The sequence below is a fragment of the Perca flavescens genome, chromosome 20, assembly GCF_004354835.1.
Source record: "Perca flavescens isolate YP-PL-M2 chromosome 20, PFLA_1.0, whole genome shotgun sequence".
Taxonomy (NCBI): domain Eukaryota; kingdom Metazoa; phylum Chordata; class Actinopteri; order Perciformes; family Percidae; genus Perca; species Perca flavescens.
In genome coordinates this window covers 32,844,820-32,857,287 of record NC_041350.1, presented here as the reverse complement: position 1 = coordinate 32,857,287, position 12,468 = coordinate 32,844,820, and the positions used below count along the sequence as shown (strand labels likewise).

General features: G+C 40.9%; 1 protein-coding gene across 1 annotated transcript in view; it reads right to left on the bottom strand.

The window, feature by feature from the left end:
• Positions 1-12,468, bottom strand: part of apoba (apolipoprotein Ba) — a 75,044-nt gene that overhangs the window by 35,966 nt on the left and 26,610 nt on the right. The window contains exons 6-17 of the mRNA XM_028565182.1: positions 8,192-8,316; positions 8,039-8,115; positions 7,478-7,934; positions 7,124-7,268; positions 6,884-7,030; positions 6,551-6,762; positions 5,847-6,054; positions 5,593-5,763; positions 5,246-5,449; positions 4,520-4,693; positions 4,203-4,408; positions 3,908-4,090 (exon numbers count right to left, since the gene is read on the bottom strand). Coding sequence (XP_028420983.1) covers positions 3,908-4,090; positions 4,203-4,408; positions 4,520-4,693; positions 5,246-5,449; positions 5,593-5,763; positions 5,847-6,054; positions 6,551-6,762; positions 6,884-7,030; positions 7,124-7,268; positions 7,478-7,934; positions 8,039-8,115; positions 8,192-8,316 — 2,309 coding nt within the window. The remainder of the gene's footprint in view (positions 1-3,907; positions 4,091-4,202; positions 4,409-4,519; positions 4,694-5,245; positions 5,450-5,592; positions 5,764-5,846; positions 6,055-6,550; positions 6,763-6,883; positions 7,031-7,123; positions 7,269-7,477; positions 7,935-8,038; positions 8,116-8,191; positions 8,317-12,468) is intronic.

The following is a 12,468-nucleotide window of genomic DNA, read 5'->3' as shown; positions in this document are numbered from 1 at the left end:
GATTCCGGTGCTAAATCGATACTTTTAAAACGGTGCCGGTGCCTAAACGGTGCCTGAAACGGTATTTTTCAATAAAGTTAAAAAAAAAGAAGAAGAAAAAAAATAAGTGTAGTAAACAACAGTCAGTGACTTGTTTATTGCTAAGGCCATGGTCAAAATTAAAGATTTAATAATAATGTAATAACTATAACAATAACTTATTTCACCAGTAAATTGCTGTTGAACCCCAGATGGGAAAAGGGTATTTTACAATTACTGTGAATGCACCACAAGGCTACCTGTTTTAAGTGAATCTGTGTTGTTTAATTCCGACAACGGCAGCTGTGAGTGAACGCACCGTCTGTGTTGTTTAATTCCGACCATATAAACATACTGTATATCTATGAATTGCGACAACGGCAGCTGCTGCGCTGCAGTGCAGACTGTTACATCCCACTGTTGAAGTCCTCCACAGTGAAATACAGTCACTTTACACTGTTTAACATTAGCTGTCAGCATTTTAACCGTGATTAATCCAGCTGCTAGCTAAAGGTAGGCTAACGTTACATGCTGTCAGGTGTAGTGTAAAGTCGAGCACCAAAATGAGGCACCGAAACTTTCGTTCTTATTCGGTCTCGTTACTACCGTTTACGTCGGCACCGGTTCCCTATTGGTACCGAGTTTCGGTACCCAACCCTAGCTACTACTAGTAATAGCCATCTTTGCTGCCAAAAACTTAATAACTTACAATTCCGTAGGCAACGACAACTCAACAAGTCAACTCAAGCGACTGAGTGAGCAGAGAGAGGTAGGAACTTCCCGACCCGCAGACTCAGAGCCGGAAACCTTGCAAGCTCGCAGACCATGGGACTAACTCAAGATCTCATGAGTTGTTGAGAAGTTGTCGATCACTCATGAGTTCTTGCGTGAGTCAGTCAATCGTGCGAATCAGCCAGCTATGAGTGGATCTGTAGCAGATGAGCCAGTGCAGTCTCTCCTCAAGCTCAGGGTAAAGAAAATCCACAACAAAAGCCATTCTTTCACTTCTGAAATAACATACAATGTTCTGCATGTAGCCTAGCTAGACCTACTGTAGGTTTTGGTGTATAAATGTAGTATGTTTAAATGCAAACAGTCCAAAACACTGCAAGCTAGCAATACTGACTCAAGTGACTCGCACAACCCAGATCAGTTTAGTGAGTGACTCAGAATAACCTGAATCCTTAAAAGGAATCGAGTTTGCCAGGCCTAGTCCTCACTGGTAGACAAAGGGTGCTACAATAATCGTTTGACATGCTTAAATCTCGTGTTTTTAGCTAGCTACTGGCACTACGGCGGGGACGGGACTTAAATGTGCTCTCTCTCTATGGTAGGATGTGAATGGCCAGTGTTCATATGAAAGACACACAAGTAGGCGAATCATGTAATCTTTCTTCTTTCTATGGGCTGATCACAAAAAAAAGAAAAGTTTTCGACCGTGTGCAGCCCACACAAATAGACCGGCCCACCGGGAAATCTCCCGGTACTCCCGATTCCATGCCTGCCTGAAGGTTCTTTTAAATAAGAAGAAGAAAGCTTTCAGGTCAGGGGACAGATAGGAGCTAAGGAAAGTACAGCACAAACTGCGGGAGAAACTGAGGGAGTATAGCTGGAGACTGACAACAGAACAGACTACAACAGAACAATGTGAGGGAGGTGTGGATGGGGATGAAAGAGAAAGAGATCACGAGTGTGGGGGTAGAAGAAGACCGACACCAGGCAGCCGTGAGAGAGCAAACAAGCTGTACTGTTACTTGACAGGTTTAGCAAACAGCCATCCCCTGCCAACTCTTTCACATCCCCAACCCCCCACACCTTCTCACTGTCTCTCCCACCCCCCCTGCTTTATAATCACACCTGGCCAGGTGAGGAGACAGCTGGAGAGGCTCACCAAAGCAAGGCTGACAGCATCAGCCGCAGGGTCCTGAAGACCTGCCCAGCCAGCTGTCTGCAGTTCTGCAGCATCTCTTCAACCTGAGCCTGCAGAAGGTGCCGCTGCTATGGAAGACGTGAGATCTTCTCTGGACCCGCTACAGTTTGTCTACCAGCCTGGTCAGGGAGTGGACGATGCTGTCATCTATTTGCTGCAGCAAGCTCATTTGCATCTGGATTGCAGTGGCAGCACTGTGAGAATCCCGTTTTGATTTCTCCAGTGCATTCAACACCATCCAGCCACTGCTACTAGGTGAGAAGCTGCAGCTGATGGGTTTTGGCGTGTCCACAGTCTCCTGGATCACTGACAGGCAGACCACAGTTTGTCCGTCTGGCCAGTGTTCTGTCTGATGTGGTGAGTGAGTGGTACAGAGGCTCCTTTTCTGTTCACCTAAAGGCCTTTTTATGGTTGTGCGGAGGCTCCACGCAGAGCTTTCGCCGTAGCCTACGTAAGTGGCCTGATGTTTATACTTGTGCGCTGGTGTGTGCGTCGAGCCGGTATGTGTGTTTGGGGAGTGGGTGATAGAGTGACGAGAAGTGAGAGAGTGACGGTGATTAGCTTCAGAGTGAGTACCGACACTAGAGTCATAGTGAGAGAAACAAAGTGTCTCCCCCGGTTTTCTGACCACGGTGGGAAATCTGTAGCAGGAACAGTTAACCCTCTCCTTGATTTCATGTTGTTTATGGAGAAGGAGAACCAGGAAACGAGTCAGGGGAAATGCAACACTACCAAGTCACGGCCTAGCAACATGCGTGGCTGCGACGTGTAGTTACATTTTTCGAGAGGTGCACATCAGGCTACAGCGTAGGGTCCGGCGTAGATGCAGGGGGGTTTGCGGGGGTGCGCCACCAATTCAATGCACAACCATAAAAAGGCCTTTAGACACCACAGACTTCCAGTACAACTCAGAGTCCTGTCACTTACAGAAGTTTTCTGATGACTCTGCAGTTGTTGGGTGTATAATGCATGGACAGGAGGAGGAGCACAGAGTGCTGGTTGACAACTTTGTGGACTAGGCTGGTAAGAATCACCTGCTGCTGAATGTGGATGAGACCAGAGAGATGGTTATTGACTTCAGGAGGAAGGTAACGGCTCTGCAGCCCCTTTGCATTCTGGGTGGAGATGTGGACATGGTTGAGGAGTACAGATACCTGGGTGTTAACATTGACAACAGGCTGAACTGGAAAATCATCAGCACTGCTGCTTACAAGAAGGGGATGAGCAGCCTATTTCCTGAGAAAGCTGATATCCTTCAATTGTGCAGCGGAATGTTGGAAATATTCTACCAGGCTGTTGTGGCCAGCTTTGTTCTTCTCCGCCATCTGTTGGGGCAGCAGCATTGGAGCCAGCGACACAAACAGAATGAACAAACTGATCAGGAAGGCTGGCTCCATTATTGGCTGCAAACAGAAGACATTTGAAGCTGTCGTGGAGAGGAGGTCACTGAACAAACTTATCTATCACGGATAACCCCCTCTCCACCCCACGCTGATCCAACAGCAGAGCACTTTCTCCAAGAGGCTCCAACAGCTTTGGTGTCTCACTGACCGCTACAAGAAATCATTCCTACCACAGGCAATACAACTTTTTAAGACTTCGTCACTGAGTGTTAGATAAGACGCATACACATCACAATACTGCACTAAGTGCAACTTGCACAAACATAGGTTATACCTATATATTTTTAAATACTATTTAAGTAGTTTGTAAATTTTTATTTGTATATACATTTGTACATTCTTTCCGTTGTATTTTTTATCTTTATTTTGGAATAGTTGTTGTATTCTACCATATTATTTCTTGTATATTCTGTATGTGTGCTGTGTTTTCTTATATTTTGCTGCTGTAGCATTGAAATTTCCATTTGGGTTCAATAAAGTCTATATAATCTAATCTAAAACTCAGATCAAAAAGGCCAATGGGTTTCAAGTTACATTTGCTAAAGTGGCCTCTTACCTGCTTTCTCCGGTCAGGGGGTAATATGGGGCCTGGTCCATTGAAGTAGCATTGGAGTAAAGTGCTATTGTGCATAATTTCAGACCATAGAAAAGGGGCTGGCAGTCAGTTGAGTCAGTCCGGTCCTCCACCAGGGATGGCACTATTTTTGTTTGACCAGAGGACACTGATAGCAGCTTGTTGCTGTATTTTTAAAAAGAGAGAAAGGAGAAGAGGCAAGAGAGAACAACATGACATAGTGGCAACCACTGAAAGTGTTTTGTGTTATCTGACTATACTGATAGGTGCCACTGACCTAATGCTGAAAAACTGAGTGTTTGACTTAGGGGCAGGGATGGACAGCCTCATCTGGTTTCTGCTCATGGTGATCTTAGCATTGAGGGAACTCTCATGGTACATGTTAGTGTGCATCTCAAGCCCAGCCTCCACATAGTCTGGAATGTGCACACCCATTTGGGTGATGAATTCTAGCCCAACTGAAGGCATGAAGGACAAGTCAGTCTACAAGGAGGATACAACAGAATAGTTGTAAACAGCAATTCACAGGGGACAAACATGTAAAAATATTATTTTATTTTACATATAAACTAAGATGAAAAAGAGCTAACTTACCATTGTGTTAGCAGGTGAGTAAGTCAGGCCTCCTTTGGCACCAGGTGCAAACACACCAGCCAGTGAGAACTTTAGAGGAAAGCCAGAGGCAGTGGGTAAAGAGAAGGCATTCTCCATGAAGATGTAGTGGCCAAAGACTTCATTTTCAGTGCTAGATATCAATGCAAAATAGGCCTGTTGGAAAGAAAACAAACAGGTTGTATGAATATATAAGTTGAGTCAAAAATCTCTTTGGCTAGTGACATCATGGAAGTCCACTATCAAATTGTGGCTTTTTGTAAACTGCTATATAAAATCAGGCCAAGAATAAGTGAAAGATTGTTCTGGAACACAATCACTCTTACTTCACAAGGCAATGTTATATAAGGCAGTTGAAATGCATCTCTTAACATAGTTCTCCTAGATACCACACCATGGGTTCAGAGGTGAAATGACACCTCTCCACCTTGATTTGTAGGTGGGACTTGAACTGGTGACCCTCCGGTTTCCAAGCTAAGTCTCCACGGACTGAGCTTCTTCTGAGTAGGTTAAAAAAATCAATCAGATGTGCTGGAGGAAGACTATCACACTATAATCAACTAAAGTAGAATGCCTTGTCGATAAACCTGCCACCCTGAGGAAGACTGGTGTGTGTCAATACATGGCCTGTTTTGTGAATGTAAAAATGCATGTGTTTTTCAGTTTTGTTCTCTTAAAAAAATTATCTTAGGAAACAACACATCTGACCTTGACAGGTAGGACCCTGATGAAAACATTGTAGTATATGGACAGAGTCTCAGACATCTTTTTCATGTCACTGGTCTTGATGTATCCTATCTCAGCTCCTAGAAGCCGGAGATAGGCAATGGCTTCAGGGGCTGAAGAGAAACGTGCGTCATCCATGAGCTTCTCAACGCTGTTTGTGATATCTTTCAGAAGATCCTGTGGGACCTGGAGATATTACAGGTGTATGCATTAGTTTCCTACAGCACCTAGCACCTCCTAGCACCTTTCATAGAAAGTACAGGCAGGGTTGTATTTATGTGGTATGTTGACAAGCACAGTATGTATTATGTGTCCAAAAATCATTTCACCTGTCTCTTCATTCTGTCTCTTTCGGGGGCCATTCTATCCAAAACCTCTCTGAACATCTTGGCTTTGTCCCCTGCCCAGTACATGACTTTGGAGATGGAGTCAGGGAAGAAACCATTCTCTCCAAAGAGAGCGTCAATTGTTGGTTCAAATCCTGTTCCCTCAACACCAACCTTGAAGGCGAAGATTTGGAATGTTTAAATATCTTTACGAGGCTAATTGTGTGTTTTTATACACAATGCTATTGAAAACATACCTCAAATATGTCATAGTTGTAGTCAAAAACCTTTAAAGTGGTCTCCAGCATCACCTCCTTAGGTAAGGTGTCCGTAGCACCAAAGATTATGTTACTTTGCACTGAGCCCAAGGGAGAGTCTATTTTGTAGTTGCTTGACATGCCATCAAATACCTTGTTTGCGGGTGATAGCTGATCTTTCAAGGCCAACTCAATGTACTCTCTGAGTCTTTAGTAAGGAGAATAAAGAATGTTGTAGTAAAATGACAACAGTGCCAACATTTCAGAATTCTGTCCATTTCATTTTCCATGCCCCATAAAGTTTGAACTGATCTAGAAAATGTGCAATAATTATATAACATGAAATAATATATTTAAAATGTGTAAATAGCATTTGGCACAATGTACAACATTGTTTATGATATGCCACTGTTATTATTTTTATTCTTATAGTATTTTTCTGAATGGCCAGTGCATGTACAGTATGTGTGAATGCAGTGTGTGAGCGCGTAAGCATGTGTGGAATGTGCACAGCAAATTTCCTTGTGCAATGACAATAAAGGAATTCTATTCTATTGTTTTTTTAGCATACAGTCAAATTTTATTTATATAATAAAGATTTATTTCAATAATTATCATAACAGTAGACATTTGCATGTGCTAAGAAACTACATATATTATTGCATAGTTATTTAACTAGCTAATATTGCTGGTCAATTACTTACTGATGCATTTGTGGCTCGCCGGAGTTGCGGATGTTTCTCAGGTGAGAAACCACAAAGCTTTTGAGCTGCTCGTCCCTCACATTCTCCAAATTGTACAGAATGTCTCTAACCAGGGCTTGATCTGGGTTCTTCATCAGAATCAGGTAGGCTGCTACACGTTTGTCAACAGGGCTCTTAGCATCCTTGTACACCTCCATGAAAATGTTTCTGACCTGTGGTTGACCAAATGTTAAATTACAACGTGAATTCTTGTCAGTTAAATCCCACGACATATGCTGTGGTGACCTTACGATCACAATGTGTTCTTGATGTGTTAGTGTAAAGTAGTTGTACCTCATCATTAATATCCATCAACCTAAAGGCCTGTATAGCTGCTTTTTGGTTTGATAATGGAATGTTTGTTTTCCTAGCACAACGCAAAATGGAGGAAATCAGACTGGGGCTGACAGCTTGCATGGCTTGACCCATGACACCAACAACCTGGAGATTAGAAAAAAAATTTGGGGGAGTGCACCCATAAAGAGCTAGCTCAATCCACAAATACAGTCAATTAGATGCTTGAATGATTAGTACCCTCAGTACAAGGAAGGACATGTCTTCAGGGTCAGTGGGAAAGTCAGAGCCATCATCAAAGATTTCTCCTGTGCAGTCATTTAAGAGTGTTTCCATGAACTTTGACACATCTGTGACCACTGGAGTAACCTCTGATTTATAGAACCTGTGCCAGGTGCCAGAGACAAAGAATTTGTTAAAAAGTACAATTTGAGAGTGTTTACCTCTAGTAGCAGTAACATGAAATTTTATGCCCTGCTTTGCTTTATGAAAATTACATGTCTTTTACATTTCTAAAAATAAATATGTAGTAATTTTAAAGATTTTGTGTCATAACTATCAGTTTTTTAAAGCATTAAATACTCTTTTGCTTACTTCTTGACTGTGTTGGCTAGAGCATACATAATTGCCCTGCTCTGTTTATACTGAGCCATGCTGAGCATATCTCGGACACGTGTGGCATCAGGGTCAGCCTGTAGACTCAGCCCATAGACTAGAGCGTCCGCCTCTGGTGACAACCCATCATAGCTCCTGATAGTGTGGAGGATGGCGCTGGTACACTCTGTGGTTCCACACTGAAACAGGGCCTGCCAGGTGAGCCAGCCTGACATATCTAACATCTCAGTGACTGTCTGGCTTAGGGTCTCGTTCCTTAAGACGCGCAGGCTGGACACCAGCTTATGGAAAAGGCTAGTCCTCTTTTGACCATGGTCTGTGCCTGCTAGAGCCACAAGCTCCTGTAGGGTGCCCAGAACAGCGTCCTTCGTCTGTATTGGAGCTTTATCATCAGGGTCTTCAAAGTAGAGTGGTTTGCTCTGGCTGGGGTTCACATCTGTGTATAAACATTTCACATTAATTTTGGAATTTCCTACAAATAGAAATGAACTAAAACTATAGATGGCAGGCACAGCAGACATGTTGGAAATGATCACTCACCAAAAGCTTTGTTGCTGATTCTTTTGGAGCCTTGAAAGCTGAGATCCTGGGTCACCACAGATGATATTCCATTGCCCCTGCAAGGCAGATTAGAAGGTGATGCAAAATGCACAACAGTGCACTATATACATATGCACTCAGATGATGACTTACTCATGGGAAAATGGCAGGTAGATGTGTTTTTCTGTGCACATGACTGCTGTAATGTGCTTTCCCTTGTTATCAAACTGGTAGTTGCAGTCTTGAGTGCTTGTAATCAGTTTAGACATAGGGCCATGCTGTAAAAAAACACATCCACAATGCTTGTGTGTTACAAGACAGGTCACAAGACAGTTTGGACTTTATATAGGCTTCATATTATAAAATCCTTTTGGCAACTTATGCACCAAAATGTCTAGATATATTTTAGACCGACAGAATATGGTAACACTTTCTATGAAGCCTGTCTTTATAATGCATTATAAACAGTTATAACATGTTATAATCTGCTTATAACACACTATAAGTATAGTTACAAGCACTCATAAATTATCATGATGCTTTTTAACTATAATAAACACATTATAAAGCATTTTTATAATGACTTAAAAGGTCAAGTATCCTACAAAAAAAATTGCTGGTCACTTTGTGTCTATAATGCATTTTAAACACATTTATAATGAGTTATTAATCTGTTTATAGTGATGTATACGTATAGTTATAAGCACCCAGGAATAATAATAATGCTTTATAACTATAATCGTAACACATTATTAAGCATTTTATGACTTATAAGGTCAAGTATAATATTCTATAATTGCTCATCATTCACTGACTACCATTTTCTTTCCAGGATATAGTGTATTATAATTCTCATAATTTTAATATATTAAAATCATTTTATAATGAATAATCACTGCTATAAGGGTAATGCTTTATAATTTGATTATGTTACTCTAAGTGGCCTTGGGTGCTTTAAGTAAACTAAAAATCATATTTTTAAATCCATGCAAGTAGAACACAGAAAACTTTGTAAAATGTATTTATATGTTTAACTGGTCATAACAGAAATTGATTACTCCAATTTGAAACAACTTTTTGGTAAAGAACAACTGAATGATGGACATTTCACTAATTCAGGAATTTTATTACTGTACTTAAAGCACCCAATGACCACTTACAGTAACTTATAATCACATTATACTTTACAGCAGTGCTTATTATGCATTATAAAAGGATTATGATGTATTAAAATGATAATTATAATACACTTTGATCCTGAGAAGAAAATGTAGTCAGGGAAAGATGAGCAATTATGAATATTATGATACTTGACCTTATAAGTCATTATAAAATGGTTTATAATGTGTTATAATTATTGTTATAAAGCATTATGATTATGTACAAGTGCTTATAACTATACTCATACATTGCTATAAGCAGATTATAAACTCATTATAAATGTGTTTATAATGCATTATAGAAACGAGGTGACCAGCAATTATAGAATAGTATACTTGACCTTATAAGTCATTGTAAAATGTAAATGTAAACCACTTCAAGTAAAATGATTGGTAGTTCAGAGGAATTTTCATTTGACCTAGATGCCAAATTCCATCTTAATGTATCAGAAGTGTAATAGTTAAGTTGAGAATCAGAATTAGAAAAGGGTTTATTGCCTAAGTAAGTTACACTTGCAAGGAATTTACTTTGGTGGTTGGTGCATACATAAACAAAGAAACATATTGTACATCAATATGAAAGTTAATGAGTTATTGCCATTACAACAATTACAACATTAGGAACTCGGTAATAAGATGGTAATAGTAGGGTAACAGTGAGATAATAAAGAGGTAATATATAGGTAATAACAAGTAATTACCAAAGTAATATTACTAATATTACCATGTAATACAATAGAAACAGTCAGTTTTGCGGCACTGATTCATGGAAGTTACACAGAAACTACCAGAATAATTTCCAGGTAATCTCTACACGTCTGTTATTCTAATATTACCATGTAATACAATAGAAACAGTCAGTTTTGCATTTTGCGGCACTGATTCATGGTTATTACACAGAAACTACCAGATGTGTTTCCAGGTAAGAAGTCACAAGATTAAACATATAATTTGTAAAATATCACCTTGAAACAAAAGCGAAATCTTTGGAACATAAAGGGTGGAAGAATTTAAGCATTATAATATGGTAATTACCAATTTTAAATTTTTAAAGTTTTATCTAATTTGGAAGGTATTGCGCTGATAGTAGCATATAATACTGTGAAAACATCAACATATATTGTAATAACATGGTAATAATGGGGTTATTATCAAACCCTTTCCTACTTATTACATTGGTAATTGCATGTTAATACGTCTGTTAACTTATCACCTTATTACCCCAGTATTACATCTTATTACTGTGATGTATTACCACGTTATTACTTTGGTAATTACATGTTATTACCTATACATTACCTCTTTATTATCTCACTGTTACCCCACTATTACCATCTTATTACCGAACCATAATATGCAGTGCTACCGAATTATGTACTAAACAAAAAAGTGTGAAATAACTGAAAACATGTCTTATATTTTAGATTCCTCAAAGTAGCCACCCTTTGCTTTTTTGATAGCGCTGCAAACCCTTGGTGAACAACTGAGCTCAATGAGTCACCTGAAATGGTTTTCACTTCACAGGTGTGCCTTGTCAGGGTTAATTAGTGGAATTTTTTCCCTTATTAATGGGGTTGGGACCATCAATTGTGTTGTGCAGAAGTCAGGTTGATACACAGCTGACAGCCCTATTGGACAACTGTTAGAATTCATATTATAGCAAGAACCAATCAGCTAAGTAAAGAGAAATGAGTGGTCATTATTACTTTAACAAATGAAGGTCAATCAGTCCGGAAAATTGCAAAAACTTTGAATGTGTCCCCAAGTGCAGTCGCAAAAACCATCAAGCGCTACAACGAAACTGGCTCACATGAGGACCGCCCCAGGAAAGAAAGACCAAGAGTCACCTCTGCTGCTGAGGATAAGTTCATCCGAGTCACGAGGCTCAGAAACGCAAGTTAACAGCAGCTCAGATTAGAGACCAGATGAATGCAACACAGAGTTCTAGCAGCAGACACATGTCTAGAACAACTGTTAAGAGGAGACTGCGCGAATCAGGCCTTCATGGTCAAATAGCTGCTAAGGAGAGGCAACAAGCAGAAGAGATTTGTTTGGACCAAGAAACACAAGGAATGGACATTAGACCAGTGGAAATCTGTGCTTTGGTCTGATGAGTCCAAATTTGAGATCTTTGGTTCCAACCGCCGTGTCTTTGTGCAAAGCAGAAAAGGTGAACGGATGGATTCTACATGCCTGGTTCCCACCGTGAAGCATGGAGGAGGAGGTGTGATGGTGTAGGGGTGCTTTGCTGGTGACACTGTTGGGGATTTATTCAAAATTGAAGGCATACTGAACCAGCATGGCTACCACAGCATCCTGCAGCAACATGCCATCCCATCCGGTTTAGTTGGACCATCATTTATTTTTCAACAGGACACTGGCCCTCATTTATGAAACGTGCGTACGACCTAAAACAGGCGTACGACGGGCGTACGCCGATTCCTACGCAAAGCTCGGCATTTATTAATTTCGACGTGAGCGTAGGCTGCGATCAAATCTCACGTCTGGTCTGAACTTGTGTACGCAAGTTTCTGAGTCAGCGTGGCCTTGTAGTGCAGCATATAATCAGTTTAACAGGAGAAGGAGAAGTCATCAGTTGATCACTTATCAGCAATGGCAGATCTGGCTCTTTTAGAAGACCTCTATGAGCCGGTACAATAGTGCACACGTACGCACACGTGCCACGGTGGAGCGCTCCATCAGATTGTTTAAGGGCAGATGGCTCGCATCAGTGGGGGGACCCTATAAACAGCAGAAAAAGTCTGCAACATTGTTTTAGGCTGTGGGGTTTTGCACAACATCTCGCAGGGAAACTGGGTGCCATAAATGTAGCGATGGAGCCAGATGACCCGATGCCCAGAGAGCAGTGTCCAGAACAACCCCCACTGAAGGAGACAGGATATTATTATTCCTCGCTTTTAAAAGGTAGCCTATAGTGTTATGTTTGGCAATGATATTCATAGGCTACAGGAAACATGACGATGCACAACATTTTTATTTATTTTTCAGGTTTTCATTTCTATGTCGTGAACGATTTATTTCTGCCATTGACCGAGTTATTTCAGCTTGTTTTCCCAGCCCCTCTGCTGTCAGGAGACAGGGTCGTGGTGGTGGTCCAGCACAGTGGGGGGGGGGAGGGGGGGCACGGAGGACACACGCCTCCCTCAGCTGTTGTCTCGTTCTGACTCATGAAAAAAAACACAAGTAAAATAAAAGACACTGCATAAACTCCGCTACCGTGTGTTTATTTAAATATAGGTACACCATGTA